Below are 19,769 nucleotides of genomic sequence, written 5' to 3' on the forward strand. Positions count from 1 at the left end.
CAATTTCATAGTTAATATATTGGCACATCAGGGTTTTCTGATGGTACTACTAGGAACTAAAACTACCAATACCAATACCAACATATTGTCAATTAAAGTGGAATTATTTTAAGTGGAATTATACTTATGGAAACTTTTCAGGAATATTCCCTTTCAGTTTATAGACTTCATCTGATTTGATTTTTAAGGGCCTTGCAAATATTATATATATATCTCATATCTGTTCCTTTCTGAATCCCCACACTTGGAGCCCCTTATTCTCACATATATGTATGTGTATGTATGTATTTTTTAAAAATTTTAATTTTAGAACAGTTTTAGAGGTATAGAAACATTGTGAATGTAGTACAGAGAGTTCCTGGACCTCTGGAGCCTAAACACAGATACAATATTTGTACAATAACATATTGCCCAGAGATTACTGCTGTGGTGTCCTGGTCAACCAGTGTAAAAAGGTAAAAAGCTCAGATAGTGGTGATAATAATAATCATAGCTGTATTTATCAAATTCCTTCCTTACACCAGGCCTGGTATCAGGTACTTTACATGAATTATCTTATTTAATTCTCATAATAGTCCTGTGAGTAAGCGTTATCCCCATTTTGCAGACAAGAATACTGATGCTCAGAAAAGTAATTTACCCAAAGTCACCCAATTAGTAAGTGGTAGAATGAGGATCTGAACTCGGGTTTGTCTGATTAGACAGCCCCTGCTCTGTCTTAACCATTTGCTACACGGTCTCTCCAAGATGGGCCCCTGAGTTGCCATGTCTTCTGGTCTGTTATAAATCAGACTCTGCGCCAACCTCGGAAGCCAATCCTGTAGGCAGCCTAGGCCCCTATTCCTGGCTTTGCCCAGATCTGGCTTCCTAACCTCTCCCTGTTCCCAGTATGCCAAGTAGTTGATTTTCCAGAGGATTCTAGATTGACTGAAACTGGAATCTTTGTTGGCATATTATATTGCTCTATCAGGCATCTGACTCGGGCAATCTTTTGGAGTTAAAATGTAACATCAATTTTGGGTGTTCTTTTGAGTTGGGAGAAAATCTAGGTCCATTACTAAGTTCCTATGATGAGCGATGTATGCCCAAGGCCAAGAATAGTAAAAGAGCACAAGGGCAAGAGTTGAATGGGCTTCATGGAATACACTGAACTGGAGTTGAGATAATCACATGTAACTTTAAAAACAAAGCATTGTCCTGAAATACCAACATTTAAAATCATTTTTCTTTTCCAAACTGTTTCTTACTTCTTACTCTTCACACACTGTGTAAGAAAGATCCACTGACCATTATTTCTGCACTTGCAGACATACTCTCAAGATTCTTGACATTTTTCAAGCCCTGAACGCTTAAGGAAACAAACGCTGGCTGACTGGTGGTGTCTCCAAGGAAGAGACTGCTTATGTCTGCTCCTTTCTGAATCCCCACGCTTGGAGCCCCTTATTCTCACAACCTATCACATCTTTCTCGTTTACAATTCTCAGCAGGATCCCTCGTTGATGGTTACACAGACTGTGCACTAATCTACAGGAACACCGTTTCCTCAGTCCATGTAACCACTGATCTCCCTGAAGCTCCAAAATCAATCCGTGCTTCAGGACTTGAGAAAAGATTATCAACAAAGGGACAGCCATCTAAGAGAAAAAGTAAATAAGTTCTTGCAGAGAAAATAAATGCTATTGTCATACACAGCAATAAGACTGATTAAATTCTTCAAGAATATGAGCTGACAATTCAAGCAGTGGGAATGTGATAACAAAGGTTTCATAGCATCACAGCAACTCGGCCTTCAAGAAGCCAGCAAGGATGCCTAAATCTTTTTTTTATTGCTATTAGGAAGAAAGTAAAAGTACCAAGATCAAGAATTCAATTTACTTCTCTTAACTTTCTAAACGTTGTATAAATAACTACATTATTTTTTATTTTTTTAATATAAACTTATTTATTTTATTTATTTTTGGCTGTGTTGGGTCTTCGTTGTTGCACGCAGGCTTTCTCTAGTTGTGGCGCACGGGCTTAGTTGCTCCGTGGCATGTGGGACCTTCCAGGACCAGGGCTCGAACCCGTGTCCCCTGCATTGGCAGGCGGATTCTTAACCACTGCGCCACCAGGGAAGCCCATAACTACATTATTGAACACAGTGCAGTGTAGAATCTAATAAAAAGAAGTGCAACTAAAAATGAGATACATACACCTCCTCACTTTTCAGAGCAGCATGTTCTATTGTGGACAAAAGACTCGATTTCTCAAAGAGCCATGTGATACTATGAATGTAGTAGCTGGAATGCAAAGCAAAAGATCTAAGTTTTCAAACCATTTCTGTTACTGGTCACCTATGCTTTTCAACAAATCACCTCCCTTGGGATTATATCCCTATTTACAAACAGGTGATAATTATTTCTTATCTACCCCAGAGAATTAGAAGACAATGGGGCACCACAACAAAGGGGACATTTTAAATACCTTAAGAAGCAACAGCACCCTGGTGGGTAGAGGATGTGATAAGCCCGGGGCCACGCACGCACGCACGTACATACGGGGCGGTGGGGGGGTGGGGCAGGGAGGATACAGGAAATCTGTCTATCTTTCCCTTAATCCTGCTGTGAGCCTAAACTGCTCTCAAAAAATAAAATCTTTTTTAAAAAAAAAACTTTCCATTTTGGAAAAGATTACTTCTATTTTATGGAGAAATACTTTCCTAATAGTGAACTTGTCCAAAAAAAAAAAAAAGATTTTATAATCTTAAAAAAGAAAAAGATTGCTGAAAATGGATACAGAGGCCTTGAGAGTATCTTCGACCTATATAAGTCATAATGATTAAAATTTCAAAGAAACTGTTATACAGCATGAGCATTTAATAATATGTTGATCCCGGATCTCATAATTCTATTTGTTCTATGTTGCAACGGTATTTCTTCTGGCACCAAGGAGGAGTGTTATCACATCACAGCAAACAAGTTAAATATTTTGGGTTTTCTTTAGAGCAGTTAGAAAAGACTTTCTTTCCCACTTCTGCCTCCATCATGTTGCATTCTGCAGTTATAAAATGATAATAGGGGCTTCCCTGGTGGCGCAGTGGTTGAGAGTCTGCCTGCTGTGCAGGGGACACGGGTTCGAGCCCTGGTCCGGGAGGATCCCACATGCCGCGGAGCAGCTAGGCCCGTTAGCCACAACTACTGAGCCTGCGCGTCTGGAGCCTGTGCTCCACAACAAGAGAGGCCGCGACAATGAGAGGCCCGTGCACCGCGATGAAGAGTGGCCCCCGCTTGCCACAGCTAGAGAAAGCCCTCGCACAGAAACGAAGACCCAACACAGTCAAAAATAAATAAATATTAAAAAAAAAAATGATAATAGGGGTGATCATCGTTCTTGGCCAAGTGCCTCTGTACATGCTGAGACCCACTGGAGTAATATGTACTTCAAGTAATGAGACTGCCTTCTTTCTTTTTTCAATAAACCAACCCCTGATTTATGCAAACAAAGGAATCACATCTTTCCGGAGAGTCACTGGGAGGCAATACCCTTATTTCAATGATGCTGTCAGTGCGCAAGGCTGCTTTTGGAAACATCTTCAGAGCCAGTTTACAAGCCTCCTAAGCAAAACGACCTCACCACTCCTGCCTCCAAAGAAGGAGGTTAAGAGACACAGCTCTTGCTTTGTAGAATCTTACAGTCTACTATGTGTTATTTTCATCTTAGCATGATCGTTAAGAGAGAAAATCTTCAACATATAATCCCCGGGGAACTCCCACAAGGAATGAATTACTGCAAAGCTACAATCTAGAGCAACACTGTCCAACAGTAATAGAACCTGAGCCACATATGTAATTTAAAATTTTCTAGTGGCCACATTTTGAAAAAGGTAAAAAGAAACAGTTAAAATTAATTTTAATAATATATTTTTATTCAACCCAATATATTAAAGATATCAGTTCAACATGTAATCAATATAAAAAATTATTGAGATATTATTTTACATTCTTCTTTCATACCAAGTCTTTGAAATTCAGTCGTTTATACTTACAGCACATCTCAATACAAATTAGCCACATTTCAGATGCTCAATAGCCCTCTGCAGCTAGTGGGCACCTATTGGACAGCACAGATCTGGATCTTTTTCTTCCCCGAATAATGAAGGCTAGTGAGCTATTTCGTATTGGATTAACTGAGATCTTCTTGACATTTTCTTAATTCCTTTCACTTGTGAGTAGATGACCATGGTACAAGAAAGCTGTCTGTAACACTGGGCAGAGTTTGGCATTATAACAAAAAAAACTATAACAAAGTCAATCTGACCTATGCCAGAAAAAATGGAAATTAAAACAGAAATGGTAAAGTTCTAGAAGGTCTTTCACCCACCAACAATTTGGCCTCTGGTTGGCCTCTGAGATGCCACTGTAGCTTGGAGAGGCTGCCTGTGGCTTTCTCAAAACCGGGAAAAGCTGGAGACAGCTTTCAAGGAGAGGGGTTTGCCTTTGCCTAGGAAAAACAAAACCTGTGATCTAAGTTGCCTAATCATTCACAACCCAAACATGCTGAAAACAAAGGAATAGCGAGGGGGCAAGGACCTGGGGAGAGCAGTGAGCCAGAGGGGCTGGAGAAGCTGAGACAGGAATTTAGGGCTTAGGAACAGCAGGGGAGAAAGGAAAGGAAATTGAAGACTCAGGAAGTGCCTCTGAAGACCCTTCATTCCATTATCCAGGGAGACCAAGGAGGCCAGGCCTCCCCGCATTCATTCTTAGCAAGAGTGCAGACTCCATGGCCCAGACCTGCGCACAAAGGTACTTCATGTCTGTTGTGTGGGACGGAGGCACATCCTTTAAGAGGAGCCATACCAACAACCATCAAGATTTGCCATCCAGGACATGCAGTGTCCCAGTGTCACGTCGGGTTCTCTCACAGCTAAGCAAAATCCTTGGCCATGTGGCCAAGGGCTAGACTGCTTGCCCCACCTCCCACTGGCAGTTTCGAGGAAACAGCTCCTGCCTCAAGCTCTAGGTAAGGATTAGTGGGCAATTTTTGGTGAATGAATGGAGTTGATCTCCTTTAAAGAACTTTAAATTCTTCCATTAAATGATCAAGAGTGGAAACCTGAGATTTTGAACATTAATAAAAAAAAATCCATGAAATTAAATGTATTCTGTTCCATAATTTGCCACATTTCTTTTAATATAAAAATGTTTTAAATTACTAACCAGTTAAATTAAATAATTTTCCTTCTCTACATTCAAGCAAAATTAACATTCCAGGAGGACACACCCATGGTTTTGGATGTCCCTTTGAACACCAGTGGGAAGGCTGGACTGGCCTAGTCACCACACCCAGAACACACCTTTGCTTCCCTCCCCCTGCTGGTCTGCTCATGCGACTCTCCATGCCCCAAATGCCCTGCCCTCTCTTTCCATTTGCCTGCTGGTATTTTATCCATCGTTCAAGCACAGTTTAATTTATATCCTGGCTCCTCATGAAGCCTCTCCTGCTGACCCTGATCCAGAGGCTCTCTTCCAAACTTCATCTTCCAGTTCCACTCGCTTGACTTTGACCTGTGGCCTGTTGGTAGGTGGGTGTGTTGCTGGATCTCGAATGCAAGCACACTCCTCCACCTGCAAATATTTCCTGAGCTTTGTGCTAGGCACTGTGCTGGACTAGTGGCTCGACAGACTTTTTGTCTTCCCTGTGACCATTCACACTGCCCTCTGTAACATTTCTCCTTGAACTAAGTGGTTTTCAGCCTGGAGATCAGGGAGAAAACATAACTCCTTCTAGTGTATGCGTCAGAGACCCAGACATGGGAAAGGACTTCTCCAAGCCATACACTTGCCTGGCCCCTGCCTCAGCCCCAAGGGAATGTGATACTTATGCCTCACATCTTTAGCTTCTGGTCTCCTCAGGACCAACACATTGTCCTAAATAAAATCAAGAGTCATGCTTATTAACTGACTAATTCTTGTTGTCAGGAAGAAAATGATGACTCACATGGTCAGGTGACCTCACCTGGTGATAGCGTGATGATCACAACCCACCACAGATACCAATCAGGCCCCTCCCTTCAGGGACTCCCCGATGTGAGCTGTATGTACTGCACACAGGGCACTTTTGGGAACTGGATTTTCAACAGATCCCACCATTTAGCCTGCTCTATTACCTCTGGACGCGAGAAAGACCTTCTAACATCAAACATGACACCGAAGTGGGATGTTAAAGCAGCACCACAAAGCCAACATTCTTAGTCCAAACACAGCACTCCCTTCCTTCTTGTACACTGCTGACGAACGTGTGTATGTCTGTGGATGTCAGAACATGTTACCAGATCACAGGCTGTTTTGAAAACAGATATAGCTTTGGGTTTTGCTGGTAGTCTCCACAGAAGTGGATGCCATTTTTAATGTTTGCTAAGTTTTTTGAAGCCATTTTTCTTTTTTAAAAACTCTGCCCAAATAAGAAAGTGTTCTGGAGTAGAGACAACAAAGAAACAAATCACTGTACTTGGCACAGTCATCCTAGGAGGGGTTGATTAAGTGTGGACCATACTGTGAAAGAAAAATAGGAAAGAGATCATAGAGACCACAGTTGGTTAAGGTTGACAGCTGCCGGAAAGGAACAAACCCGTGGTGCCAATAATCTCTGAAATATTTTCTCATTAAGGACACATGAAAAAAGAGCTCCCACTAGGTTAAGGATTATTCTGTAAGAAAGGAACAAGCCTGGAAGGCAGATATCTGTATACAGTGTTTTGTTGATGCTTGGTACCTAACTGCCAAAGTCAGCAAGAGACGCGATGGGGATTTTTTCAAATATATCATTATTATTGTTTTTAGGCCTGGCCGGGGGAATCTCATGCTTCTGAGAGCAAAGGATGAGCAGCCTTTTAGAGGCCGAGCACAGCAGGGCTATCTCCCACAAAGAGCTTCGGTCCTGGTTCCCAGGCCCTCCTCGGAACAGCAAGTCTCCTTAAACTCCTGGGAAGGAGGGAGACGGCAGCCTTTCCTCAGCTGCCTAACAGGGGGCCTCAGATCAAGTCGGAAAACCACAGCAATCACTGTATAAACCCAAAGTGGAGAGGAATCTGGGACAGAACGCCGGCACAAGCTGGCCCTGGAATGCTCCAATTTTGGAGCAAATGCCTTGTTTCAAATATATTCCACACACATGCACAGCAGTTACCACTGCCTCGAGGAGAACCCCACACATGGAGAGTAAAATGGGGAAGAATTAGATTGTTTGGGTTCTTTAGTAGCTAAAATTCAGTCACTCTCATTTTTTTGTTTTCTTAAAAAAACTACCACACAGTCAGTCCCCATTACATTCTGGCAGATAGGAGTATAAACAATACACAGCTTTTGTTTGTCAACTGAAAATACTGGTTCCTAAATTTTTACCTTCCATGTATAATTAATGACATTGATTTTTTTAAATTCCAGGTGCAAAACACCTGAAATACAATCTATTTTCTGCTATTTCAGAAACTCATAATTCCTAGGCCATTTAGTCCCCTCTTTCATCCTCTGGTTGCCTACTGTGTATTTGCATCTATAACTGGGGTGACCTGACTTTACTTCAGCCCCTTCCTCCTGCTGTGACTGTGGTTGCCACGTGATTATTTTTATGTAGAACCTCCTTTTCATCTTGCTTCATCCTCCAGGGCAGCCTGTCCAACCTAACACTCCCCTCGCCTCCACAGGGACTTCTGGCTCTAATGAGCTCTGTGAGAAATGTACAATATAAGCAATGGATCCATTTTAAATGTGACCTTTAAAATGGAGTGCAAAACAAGAGGCGAAAGTAAAACCAAACAAATCGGAAAGCTTGTAATTTAGTCAATAAGCATGCTCAGTTCAATATATATTTTCCATTAAGTATAAACTCAGGGAAAGGCCACTTCTCATAGAAGTGTGGAAGTAAAGATTATTTCATGTTTCTCATGCTAAGAAATTCATAATATCAATAATACGATATTATAGTATATAAGTAGAATTATGATAAAACATGGAAGATCTGATAAACATAGGGACTGAGAAGCATCTTTGCCTTAGACTCTGGGCTTGTGGATTCAATGGTTTGTCACAGAGAATACAAATGCAAGACTTTGTTCTGGGGGCCTCTAAAATGTATTGATTATTATTTTCTCTCAATAAAATAATCAACAAGGGCTTCCCTGGTGGCGCAGTGGTTGAGAATCTGCCTGTCAATGCAGGGCACACGGGTTCGAGCCCTGGTCCGGGAGGATCCCACATGCCGCGGAGCAACTAGGCCCGTGAGCCACAACTACTGAGCCTGCGCGTCTGGAGCCTGTGCTCCGCAACAAGAGAGGCCGCGATAGTGAGAGGCCCGCGCACCGCGATGAAGAGTGGCCCCCGCTTGCTGCAACTAGAGAAAGCCCTCGCGCAGAAACGAAGACCCAACGCAGCCATAAATAAATAAATAAATAAATAAAAATTAAAAAAAAAATCAATAAATCCGTATGCATTACTGCCTATTACTAATAAAACCTTAAAGTGATCCGACATGCTTTTAGCATGGACATTAACATGAAAATTCTAAAGAGGTGAAATGGGTTAATGACCTCTGGCTAGAGAGAAGATAGTTCTCATCTCATAGTTTTGAGCTATGCGTTGTTATTCCCCTCTATGGAAGTTGTGTTGAAAAAAGCACTATTTGCAAAGAGAAAGCCAGTGTGGATCCACTATATCACTTATTCACTTAACAGGTTTTCCTTAGTTTTGTCAGAAATGCATTTAAGAGTCTGAAGAACTTAGTGAGATTGATTTGCCAGAATCAAATTACTTTGTTCCTGGCACAGAATTTCTATAATATTTATAAGTCTGCCAACTGCCTAATAAGTACATTTAAACTGTGAAGGAGTTCTCCATTTATTGGTACCAGTTTTGAAGGGAATTCAACATACGAGGGAGAACGGGACATAAGATTTAGGGGCATTAGTTAAGAATCTTTATCACTCTAAGGTATTAAATCACACATAATTTTGTGAAAGATAATCAGATAATAAATGTTAAAAGTTTAGGCTCTGGAATAAATTACTCTGTTTGTTCAAGTAGAGATGTGTGATCGAACAGGATCTGGTCAGGGTTCCTCTATGGTGGTGCTACTGGGTTCTGTCTCTCTCTCTCTATTCTTCATTAGGTAAATTCCCAGGGTTTGAATAAGTTACCTTAGATTAAAAGTTCTCAAATTTCTCTATACAGAAGAATCACCTGGATTACTGTTAAAAATGAAGATTCCTGGGCCCAGATCCCAGAGTTTCTGATTTCATTCATTTAGGTTCTGATTTAGTAAGTCTGTAATAGAGTCTGAGAAATTGTATTTTTAAAAACTGAGATGAAATTCACATAACATAAAATTAACCATTTTAGTGTGTCCAATTCAGTAACCTTTAGTACATCCACAATGTTGTGCAGCCGTCACCTCAGCAAGTGCATTTTTAACAAACACTCCACTGCTGCAAGTGGTTCCCAGCTGGCACACTCAGTTACCACCTTAAATGCTCAGATGATGATGACAAGGGATGAGGAAGCCTCATGGGTCTCCTGCAGATTATAAAAGAAGATTTTTTTTAAAAGTGTCTTCAAACATCTGCACCTAAAAAATATATGCCTTTACCTCTCCCTTTCACTAAATATAAGTGTGATACCAAGAAGCTAGTATATGTCAGGGTTTTCTATACTACTGGATTCAACAGTTATTTGTTTGGATGCACCCAGTATTTTTATGCTTGTGAAGAAGAGCAGTGCCAAGTGAAGTAAAGTGAGAAAACTGGAAAAAATGAATCACCATTCTATAACCAGCCAGATCCAGGGCTTGTTTCCTTGGGTTTTAATCACATTATTATAGCACATTATTAAATTCATCTTCAGGCAATGAAATTGTCAATAAACACAGAAAAAGTCTCCAGAGGAAATCAGGTTTGTCCTTATAGTCAAACTCTCCTCTAAATGTAAGTGAAAATGGTTATTCTGATAAGAGTTAATATAAACATATAATAGCTGCAGAAAGATGTTGAGATCAATCGTTGTTTTCTCTTCAAGGTTCTAGACTCAGTTTTCCTAGTTTTAATTCATGATCAAGTTGCTCCACAGTTGGCTCTAATTTTAGCTCATTTTACTCAGGGTTAGACTTCTGTGAAGATTCCTGGAGTTTAGCAACTATAAAGCTCAGCTGTGGTGATAGGCGCCCAGGTTAAAATGGTATCTTCCTAATGGCCGTTAGTGCTGCTTCTCTTAACCAATACTCTGCTAAAATTACATAGACATAGAATAAGATGAATAACATCACGTTGTGATGAGTTAGAATAAGATGAAAATTCATTACAATGTGAGAAACCAGGACTCACAGACAATCTGTAATGTCAGAGAGAACGCTGGAGAAATTTCCATAAGCTGTAGGGCTGGAGAAGCTGAGCTGAAGAAACAAGGGCTGGTCTACCCTGTCTGCCTCGACGTGGAGCCACTCGCCTACCTGAAAAGAGGCAGGAAGGCAGCCTGGGAGGGGACAGTGCTCATATCTGACACGACCAGAGCATTACTACCTCTTCAACTTCCTATCCGCAGTGAGAGATCACAACTCCCAGAGAACAGTGGGCAGAAGAAAGGGCCTGGCAGTGGGGCACACTGCCCTGGCAAATGCCCCCCTAAGTAAAGCCCTGAAGGTGTGGAGACAGGAAGAATCTGGTAGCCATGCCGAAGAAGCAGCCCGAAGATAAGAAAATGCTAAGTAGGTCAGTCAGGTTCACTGGAGTGTAGGACACTCAACGCCTAAAGGCCACTGGGAACAGAGCGAGTTGTGTGCATCAACCTGACCCCAAGCTATAGATGTGAGAAGGAATTAACCAGGGGACAGTGACCAGAGGCCAAGAGATGGCCATGCACTCTGGGCGGATAGGTCCTCGACTGCTTACACTCAGAGGAAGAGTATATAGCTGGAAATGATTTACTATGGAAATGACGATTTTAGAAAAGTTCTGTTCAGAAAGATTCAGGAAAATCATGGGTTTTATGAACAGAGGTGTAGAAAGCCAAAAAGTAGAGATTAGGGACAATGGGATGAGACAGAAGGAAAAGATGAGATGTAAAAGCACAGCTGATGAGGTTTAACAGGTACTGACCTCAAGTTGATCTGGGTTTGAATTCTCCTCTTCCATCTATTAGATGTATGGCTCTTAGTCCATTCGGCAGCTATAACAAAATACCATGGACGGGGTGGCTTATAAACAACAGAAATTTATTTCTCACAGCTATGGAAGCTGGGAAGTTCAAGGTCAAGGCACCAGTATAGTCACCTTCTGGTGAGAATCCTCTCCTGGTTCACAGCCAACATCTTCTCACTGTGTCCTCACATGGAGGAAGGGGCTAGAGATCTCTCTGGTGCCTCTTTTGTAAAAGCACTAATCCCATTCATGAGGGGTCCTCCCTCATGACCTAATTACCTCCCAAGGGCCCCCACCTTCCAACACCACCACATATGAATTTTGGGGGAACACAAACATTCAGACCATAGCAGTAGACTTGGGCAAGTCACTTAACCTCTTTAAATTTTGGTTTCTTCATTTTTAAAGTAGGGATAAAGAAACCCATTTCACAATGCTACTTGGAACTTTAATGATTAAAACATGACTAACAATGAGAAAGTATAGGAAAAGCACTAGAACGGACTGGGATGCAGTAAATATTTAATAAACAGTAGTCATTATTATTACTTACAAACTTAAAAGAAAAAAGAACTGATTAAGGCAAAGAAAGGATTGCAAAGATGCTAAAAATACTATCAATAGTAATCTCCACTGGAGATACTAAAGAGGAGAATTAAAATTGCACAAATGTTTAGCTGGTATTGCAAAAGAGCTCCAGCAGACTGAGAAAAAGGATGAAAAACTGAAACTGATGAAAGAAAAGCTGAGTCAGTAATTCAACCTACAAATTAAAGACATTTTTGAGAATTAAATCAGAACAAAAGCAATAAACAGAACAAAAGCAATGAGCTAAAATATGAACAAGGAAGACTTCCTGGAGTGAAAAATAATCTCAGCATGCAGATCAAAGGGCTCACTGTATTTCAGGCAAAATTAATTTTAAAATATTTTAAAGACCCACACCCCTAGATATAATTAAGCAAAAAATTTAAACTATGGAGATAATTTTTTTAAGCCTCCTAAAAAGGTTCCAGGGACCAGCTTACCAGAGGGATCTTTCAAACAATCTGCAAAGTGTTCCAGAGCATAGAAAAAGATGGAAAAACTTCCAAAGTATTTTATGACATGTGTATAACCAATACAACAAAACCCAACAGGGAGAAAAGAAACCACCTACTCCACTTTTACTTTTAAATCAATGCAAATCTTCTAAATAAAACCCTAGCAAACTGAATCCAGCAGTATAATTAAAATACATACACACTATAAAGTTGGATTTAGCTCAACAAAGCAAAGATGGTCCAAGACTAATGTATCTATTAATATATCAAACTGTCAGAATAAGGCAACCCAATTTTAAGGTAATTCCCATTTTCTCAGTGTAAAGCTCCAAAAATTATTTTTGCCGACTTGAGTAAATATTATGGATATTTATGAAATAGTCAACTATCTATTTAAAATATATCTATGTATAACACATTTGAAATCATATAATAAAAGAGATATACAGATCTTAAAATATTGCTTTTTTCCACCTTCATTTATCATGAAAAAACTGTATTCCACCTCTCCCCATGCACACTTGACATCAGTATCTGTTGTCACAGGAGCCACCCTGAGACGTTTAACAGTTTTCCTGAGCTACCATTTTCACTTCTGTCTGAGTACTTCTCAGTCTATGTATGATACATCAATCCATATATACGTTCATTTCAGGATATAATTTATCCTTAAATTGTATAATTGTGATATCTACAACAAAGGCTTGTTTCACAAACTTATAACTTCCAATTCTTAAAACAGTGAGGTCATTTCCCAGGAATAATTACTAAATCAGTATTAAATGCCTTGGACTCCTTTTTAATTGATTCTTTCCAGTGACCTCTATAAGCATTCAATACCAGCACTGATCAAAGTGCTTTACCAGGCTGTTCAAAATAAAGGAAATTGAAAAAGACTCTCGGACTATGAGAGAACTTGTAAGGACTTAAGTATAAGATGTTGCCCTCTTTTCTGAAGGGTAAGTTTTTTGGGGAAAACATATGTTATCTATACTCAACCTTTTTCACAGCAGGACACACTTAGAAAATTATAGTATTTGTATAGCACTAAAGCAACTGAAAAAGGCTGGTCAGGGTGGATGCTATCCCGGCCCTGCCGAGGCTTCTCAACAAATCAAAATTGCAGCACACCTCGGGGAAAGCACTGCTATATCTTGAGGTCCAGTAAGAACTTCCAGATCATCGTGTCAGAGGCAGAAAGGGTGACACCTGGCTCTGCCTGGCTGTGTGACTTTAGGCAAGTTACTTAGCCTCTTTGTGCTTCAGTTCTCACATCTGCAAGATGCGATAATAAGAGTTCCCAGAGAATTATTGTGAGGATTAACTGAACTAATTCATGTAAAGCACTTAGAACCATGTCCCACACATGGTAAGTACTCAGTAAATGCTACGTTCCATAACCATGCCTAATTACAAGCAAAACAAAACAAAACAAAACAACTCTTTAAAAAATCTATAAGTAGAATACCCAGATTAATTCCTCAATGTGTCACCTCATACTTCTCACACAGTCACTTTACAGTAAAACTTACCAGATGACAAGTCCTGACCTCACCCTTGGAGTTTCCAATCAAATTTTTGGGTTTTAGCCAAGGATCACTAGGGGTCTGAAAAAGCCTCCTTCATGAAAGGCAGACCAAAACAAAGATACAAATGACCTTAGAAGAGAAAGAGACAAAGTTGGGAGTACAAGCAAACTTAAAAATATATACAATATTGTGAAGCAACTATACTCTGACAAAAATTTTTTAAAAAGTAAAAAAAAATACATGTATGTGTATACCTAATACACACATATATGTATATGTATACACATACCTACATACACACTCACATTCACATATATATATATAATTAATGGTTACGAGTGCAGGCTTTGGAGAAATAAATTATTACATTTATAAAATAAAAACAAACTTTACAAAAAAGGAGTTATCAGAAAACAGGAAAGAGTTTTTGACAATTAAAAAATATGGTGGTTGCTGCTACTGGGCATATGCCCTGAGAAAAACATAATTCAAAAAGATACATGTACCCCAGAGACTTTCCTGGTGGTGCAGTGGTTAAGAATCTGCCTGCCAATGCAGGGAACATGTGTTCGATCCCTGATCCAGGAAGATCCCACATGCTGCGGAGCAACTAAGCCTGTGCGCCACAACTACTGAGCCTGCGCTCTAGAGCCCACAAGCCACAACTACTTAGCCCACTCACCACAACTACTGAAGCCCGCGCACCCTACAGCCAGTGTGCCGCAACTACTGAGCCCGCGCACCGCAACTACTGAGCCTGTGTGCTACAACTACTGAAGCCCGCGCGCCTAGAGCCTGTGCTCCACAACAAGAGAAGCCACAGCAACAAGAAGCCTGTGCACCGCAACAAAGAGGAGCCCCGCTCGCCGCAACTAGAGAAAGCCCACGTGCAGCAACAAAGACCCAATGCAGCAAAAATAAATAAATAAATAATAATAAAATGAAAAACAAAAAAAATATACATGTACCCCAATGTTCATTGCAGCACTATTTACAATAGCCAGGATATGGAAACAACCTAAATGTCCATCTACAGATGAATGGATAAAGAAGATGTGGTACATATATACAATGGAATATTACTCAGACATAAAAAGGAATGAAATTGGGTCATTTGTAGTGATATGGATGAACCTAGAGTCTGTCATACAAAGTGAAGTAAGTCAGAAAGAGAAAAATGAATACCGTATATTAATGCATATATATGGAATCTAGAAAAATGGTACCAATGAACCTATTTGCAGGGCAGGAAAAGAGACACAGATGTAGAGAACGGACTTGTGGACATAGGCGGGGAAAGGAAGGGTGAGACGAACTGAGAGAGTAGCACTGACACAAATACACTACCATGTGTAATATAGATAGCTAGTGGGAAGCTGCTGTACAGCACAGGGAGCTCAGCTCAGTGCTCTGTGATGACCTAGAGGGGTGGGATGGCAGCGGGGTGGGAGGGAGGCTCAAGGGAAGGGGATATATGTATACATATAGTTGATTCACTTTGTTCTATAGCAGAAACTAACACAACATTGTAAAGCAATTAGGCTCCAATAAAAAAATAATAAAATAGACTTGAAAAAAAATGGCAGTTGCAATGAATTCAATAGAATGATAAGAGAATAATGATAAGGAAATTTCCCAAGTAGTAGAAGAAAAATAAAGAAAATAGGGGAGGAAAAAAACTAAGAAAATTAGAGGATTGATCCAATATCCAAATAACAGGAGTTTTGTAAAGAGAGAATAGGAGAAAGGTGGGGTGGAGGGCCAAACAATTCTGAAATAAAGAATACAAGGAAATTTCCCATAACAAAAGGATCTGCATTTTCAGATGGAAAGTGCTCTCTGAACACTCAGCATAATGAATAAACCATGATCTACACCCAAAGCACATCATAGGGAAATTTTAGAAAACTATGTCTAATGAGAAGGGGGAAAAAAACACATTTATATAACAGATTAGGAACCAGAATGACATTGCCATAATGAAAATGATCTTTCAAAAAATTTTTCTCCCTTCTTTTGTTTTTTCTATAATCAGTGATGTATGACTTTATTGTCAGAAAATTTTAATATAAAAAAATCTAGGGCTTCCCTGGTGGTGCAGTGGTTGAGAATCTGCCTGCCAATGCAGGGGACACGGGTTCGAGCCCTGGTCTGGGAAGATCCCACATGCCACGGAGCAACTGGGCCCGTAAGCCACAATTACTGAGCCTGCGCGTCTGGAGCCTGTGCTCCGCAGCAAGAGAGGCCGCGATAGTGAGAGGCCCCGCGCACCGCGATGAAGAGTGGCCCCCGCTCGCCGCAACTAGAGAAAGCCCTCGCACAGAAACGAAGACCCAACACCGCCATAAATAAATAAAATAAATTAAAAAAAAAAAAATCTATACTTGGAGACTCTAGCCTAGATTTAAATGGTTCCATTTCTTAAGTGTCTTCATAATGTCACAATCTGTCTCTGCACTGATCAGAGACCCCTCTAGTCAGCGGAAGTCCTCTTCATAGAGGATGCCTGGGCTGTAGAGATTGTTGGGAACAAGTCAGACCAGGGATTCACTGCCCAGCTGCCCTGCATAGGAGTGTTGTCCACTCACACTTACTCAGTTACTGAGAGCTTGTTTGCAAGCATACTCCAAGAATATTTTGATATCTGGAGGAAGACGGGAAAAGGCTCATAATTCTTTTTCCTTAGACACATTTTTCTATCCATTATTATCATGTCTCCACTCTTGCAGTTAGCATTTATTTTAATAAGGAACTGCTAAATGCTCCAATTTATCTTCATTCCATTTATTGAATACTATGTCCTAAGCTCTGCCAAGAGATGATTTTCCTATTGACGGACTTACCTGTGGAGAAGATGAACACCGTGTTGTTCCAGAGCCCACGGCTTTTTAAGGCTGTGGTGACATTTCCCACTGCTTCATCCATAAGGGACACCATTCCTGCATAGTAATGCCTATTCTTATCTTGGATAAAGTCGTATGGCTTCAGGTATTCCTCTGGGACCTGAAGGGGCTCGTGGACAGACTGGAGAGCAAGGTAGAGAAACAGAGGCTGGAAAGAGAGTTTGTGCAAATCAGTTAAGAGGGCTTGGAAGCATTAAATATATAGAGAGAAGCCCAGATTTATCAGTTAATAAAAGTAATATTCAAACAACCCACAAACTGGGTTAGAAATATTTTTAAGTCATATATCAGATAAGGGACTTGTATCTAGAATATATTAAGAACTCTTACAACTCAATAATAAAACTCAATTAACCCAACTACAAAATGGGCAAAGAATTTGAATAGATGTTTCTCCAAAGGAGATATACAAACGGCCAATAAGCACATGAAAAGATATTCTGCATCATTAGTCATTAGGGAAATGCAAATAAAAACCACACTGACATACCCCTTCACACCCACTACGAGGGTTATAATTTTAAAAATGGAAAATAAGAAGTGTTGGTGAGGATGTGGAAAAATTGAAACCCTCATTCATTGCTGATGGGGATGTAAAATGGTGCAGCCAGTTTGAAAGACAACTTGGCAGTTCCTGAAATTGTTAAAGATATAGTTACCATATGAGTCAGCATTTCCATTCCTAGAAAAACAAAAGCATAAATCCACACAAAAACTTGTACATGAATGATCACAGTGGCATTATTCGTAATAGCCAAAAAGTGAAAACAACTAAAATGTCCACCGGTTGATGAATGGATTAACAAAATGTGGTATATTTTCAGCAATATAGAGCAATAAAAGGAATATGATGCAGCCGTAAAAAGGAATGAAGTACTGACACATCCTACAACATAGATGCATCTTGAAAACATTATGTTAAGTGACAGAAACCAATCACAAAGATCATGTTTTGTATGATTCCATTCATATAAAATGTCCAGAATAGGCAAATCTATGGAAACAGGAAGTAGATTAGTGGTTGCCTGAAGCTGTAGGGAGTCGTGGGGGAGAGGAGGGATGAGTGACTTCTAACAGGTACAAGACTTCTTTTGGGGGCGGCGAAAATGTACTAAACTTAGACTGTGGTGATGGTTGCACAACTCTGTGAATTTACTATTGAATTGTGTACTTTAAATGGGTGAATTTTATGAAAATAAAAGCTTGAGTTCTAAAATGGCCTAGAAAGCTCTGATCCAAACAAATAATAATACCAATAATTCTGTCTCATGTAATACTCAGAACCACCTTACTACACCCATTTTACAGGTAAGTTAACTGAGGCTTAGAAAGGTCATATGACTTGCACAAGTTCATATTAATTGCAGAGCAATTTCCTATTGGAAACCCCACTATTACAGTGTGGCTATGTCCCAACAGATGTGTTAGCTTTCTGCTTTAGCTGAAAAATAAGTTACCACCTTTTACGAGAGGTTTAAGGATTGTTTATATTTTTATAAGAAAACAAGTGAACACCATGCCTTGTTAGTCTTTGATCTAGGACCAAACATAAGGCCAATTTAATTCCTGGAAACTAAGGAGTATGCTACATTGATTCTATTTTACCTCCTACCCAATTTACAGAATTTAACGTTAGCGATATTCTGAGTCAGCCTCTTCCTCTTAGTGAGTCTTTCTGAAGGCTCTCTTCACTGTGCTCCTATAGAATTCTTTAATGAATTGAAAACCCTCAAAGAGACAGCAACTGGCTCAACCCAAGAGTAAAAACATAATTCTGTTGAAGTATTTGAGGCATTTAAATCTCATAAAGGAATGGGGAAAAGTTAGAATGCAGATTGGGAGGTGGGCTCCTATTTCATTCATTGCTGTTGATAAATTGTTTTAAATTACACATTACACATCACTGTGATACAGTAATGGGTCTACATATATAGAAGTCAAATAGACACCCAAGACAGTATTTTTAGTTCAGATCTTTGGAACTTAGAGACACCTTTTCCCGAAAGTCAAAATGTTCAAAATGGCTGTTCAATATCACAGACATCACTTTAAAACCTATTTTACTAAGGAGGCAGGTGATGGGATAAAAACCATGATGATGTAGACCCTAGGCTTCGTTCGTACATTGTTTCCATGGGAACACAGTCCCAATTCCAACTCCAAAATGCAACACTAACCACTCTGACACGGCTTTAGCTCTGCCTCTGCTGCTCCTTGACGCACGGCGCGTTCTCCTCCAGCCACACAAGTCACACTGAAAAGTCCGTGTTCCTCCAGGCCATGGTGAAGGGAATCCCAGCAGATGCCCCGCCCAGGTGGGGAGGAAGAACCCTGGGCTAAGATGTTCGGAGGGGAAAGGATGTGCAGGGGCCACCAGGACCTGCCAGCGCAGTGAGGTTCTGCAGTGGGAACTGCCGTCTGGATCTTCAGCACCAGACCAAGCCCATGCCCCAGCCACCAGCCAAGGTCTGGATGGGGACGGATTAAAAATTGGAAAGCTACAACAATCTGCAACCCACACAAAGTTTTAAAAATCAGGAAATGTCACATGAAAACCTGTTTTGTTTAGTTTTTTTAATTTTCTTGAAAATCAGAACTTCTGACAGCTCCAGGCCCACACTCCATCTGACAACGAATGGCTGGAGTATGAGAAACAGAGACCCCCGGCCTCCCCCAAGGGCTCCCTGATAGTCTAGTCTCCCCACTGTCCTACCTGAATGACTTCATTTATTTAGGGTAGCAGCCTGGCCATTGTAAACACTAGACTTTGTGACCCTGGTCTGGATTCTCTACAGCGGACAGGGGTGGAGAGATGAGAAAGGGAGCTCCCAGTTTCAGGAAGAAGTGCTCACCCGGGTCATTATGGGCAACTCGGCAGCTCCCATGGTTAAGGAGGGAAAGGGGAAGGAGGGCAGGTCGTTTCCAGCCAACAAGTGATCCCTGGAGGCGTTAGCTGGGGAGGGTGGTGGAGGAGAGATCTCATAACCACTCTGGGGAAAAAATAATGTTTCTGGGACCATCATTAAAGGGTCTTATAAATATTCAGTGTGGAAATCATTCTACACACTTTGTTAAATATAGCAAGAAATTACCTGAAAACCTTTCCTGTAATTATTCTTTAGTGGTTGAAGAC

At 40.5% G+C, this 19,769-nt stretch overlaps 1 protein-coding gene across 1 annotated transcript in view; it reads right to left on the minus strand.

The window, feature by feature from the left end:
- ARSB (arylsulfatase B) overlaps nt 1-19,769 on the minus strand; it is a 176,065-nt gene that overhangs the window by 121,928 nt on the left and 34,368 nt on the right. The window contains exon 4 of the mRNA XM_068535554.1: nt 16,577-16,784. Coding sequence (XP_068391655.1) covers nt 16,577-16,784 — 208 coding nt within the window. The remainder of the gene's footprint in view (nt 1-16,576; nt 16,785-19,769) is intronic.

Source organism: Eschrichtius robustus, chromosome 2 (genome assembly GCF_028021215.1).
Source record: "Eschrichtius robustus isolate mEscRob2 chromosome 2, mEscRob2.pri, whole genome shotgun sequence".
NCBI lineage: Eukaryota > Metazoa > Chordata > Mammalia > Artiodactyla > Eschrichtiidae > Eschrichtius > Eschrichtius robustus.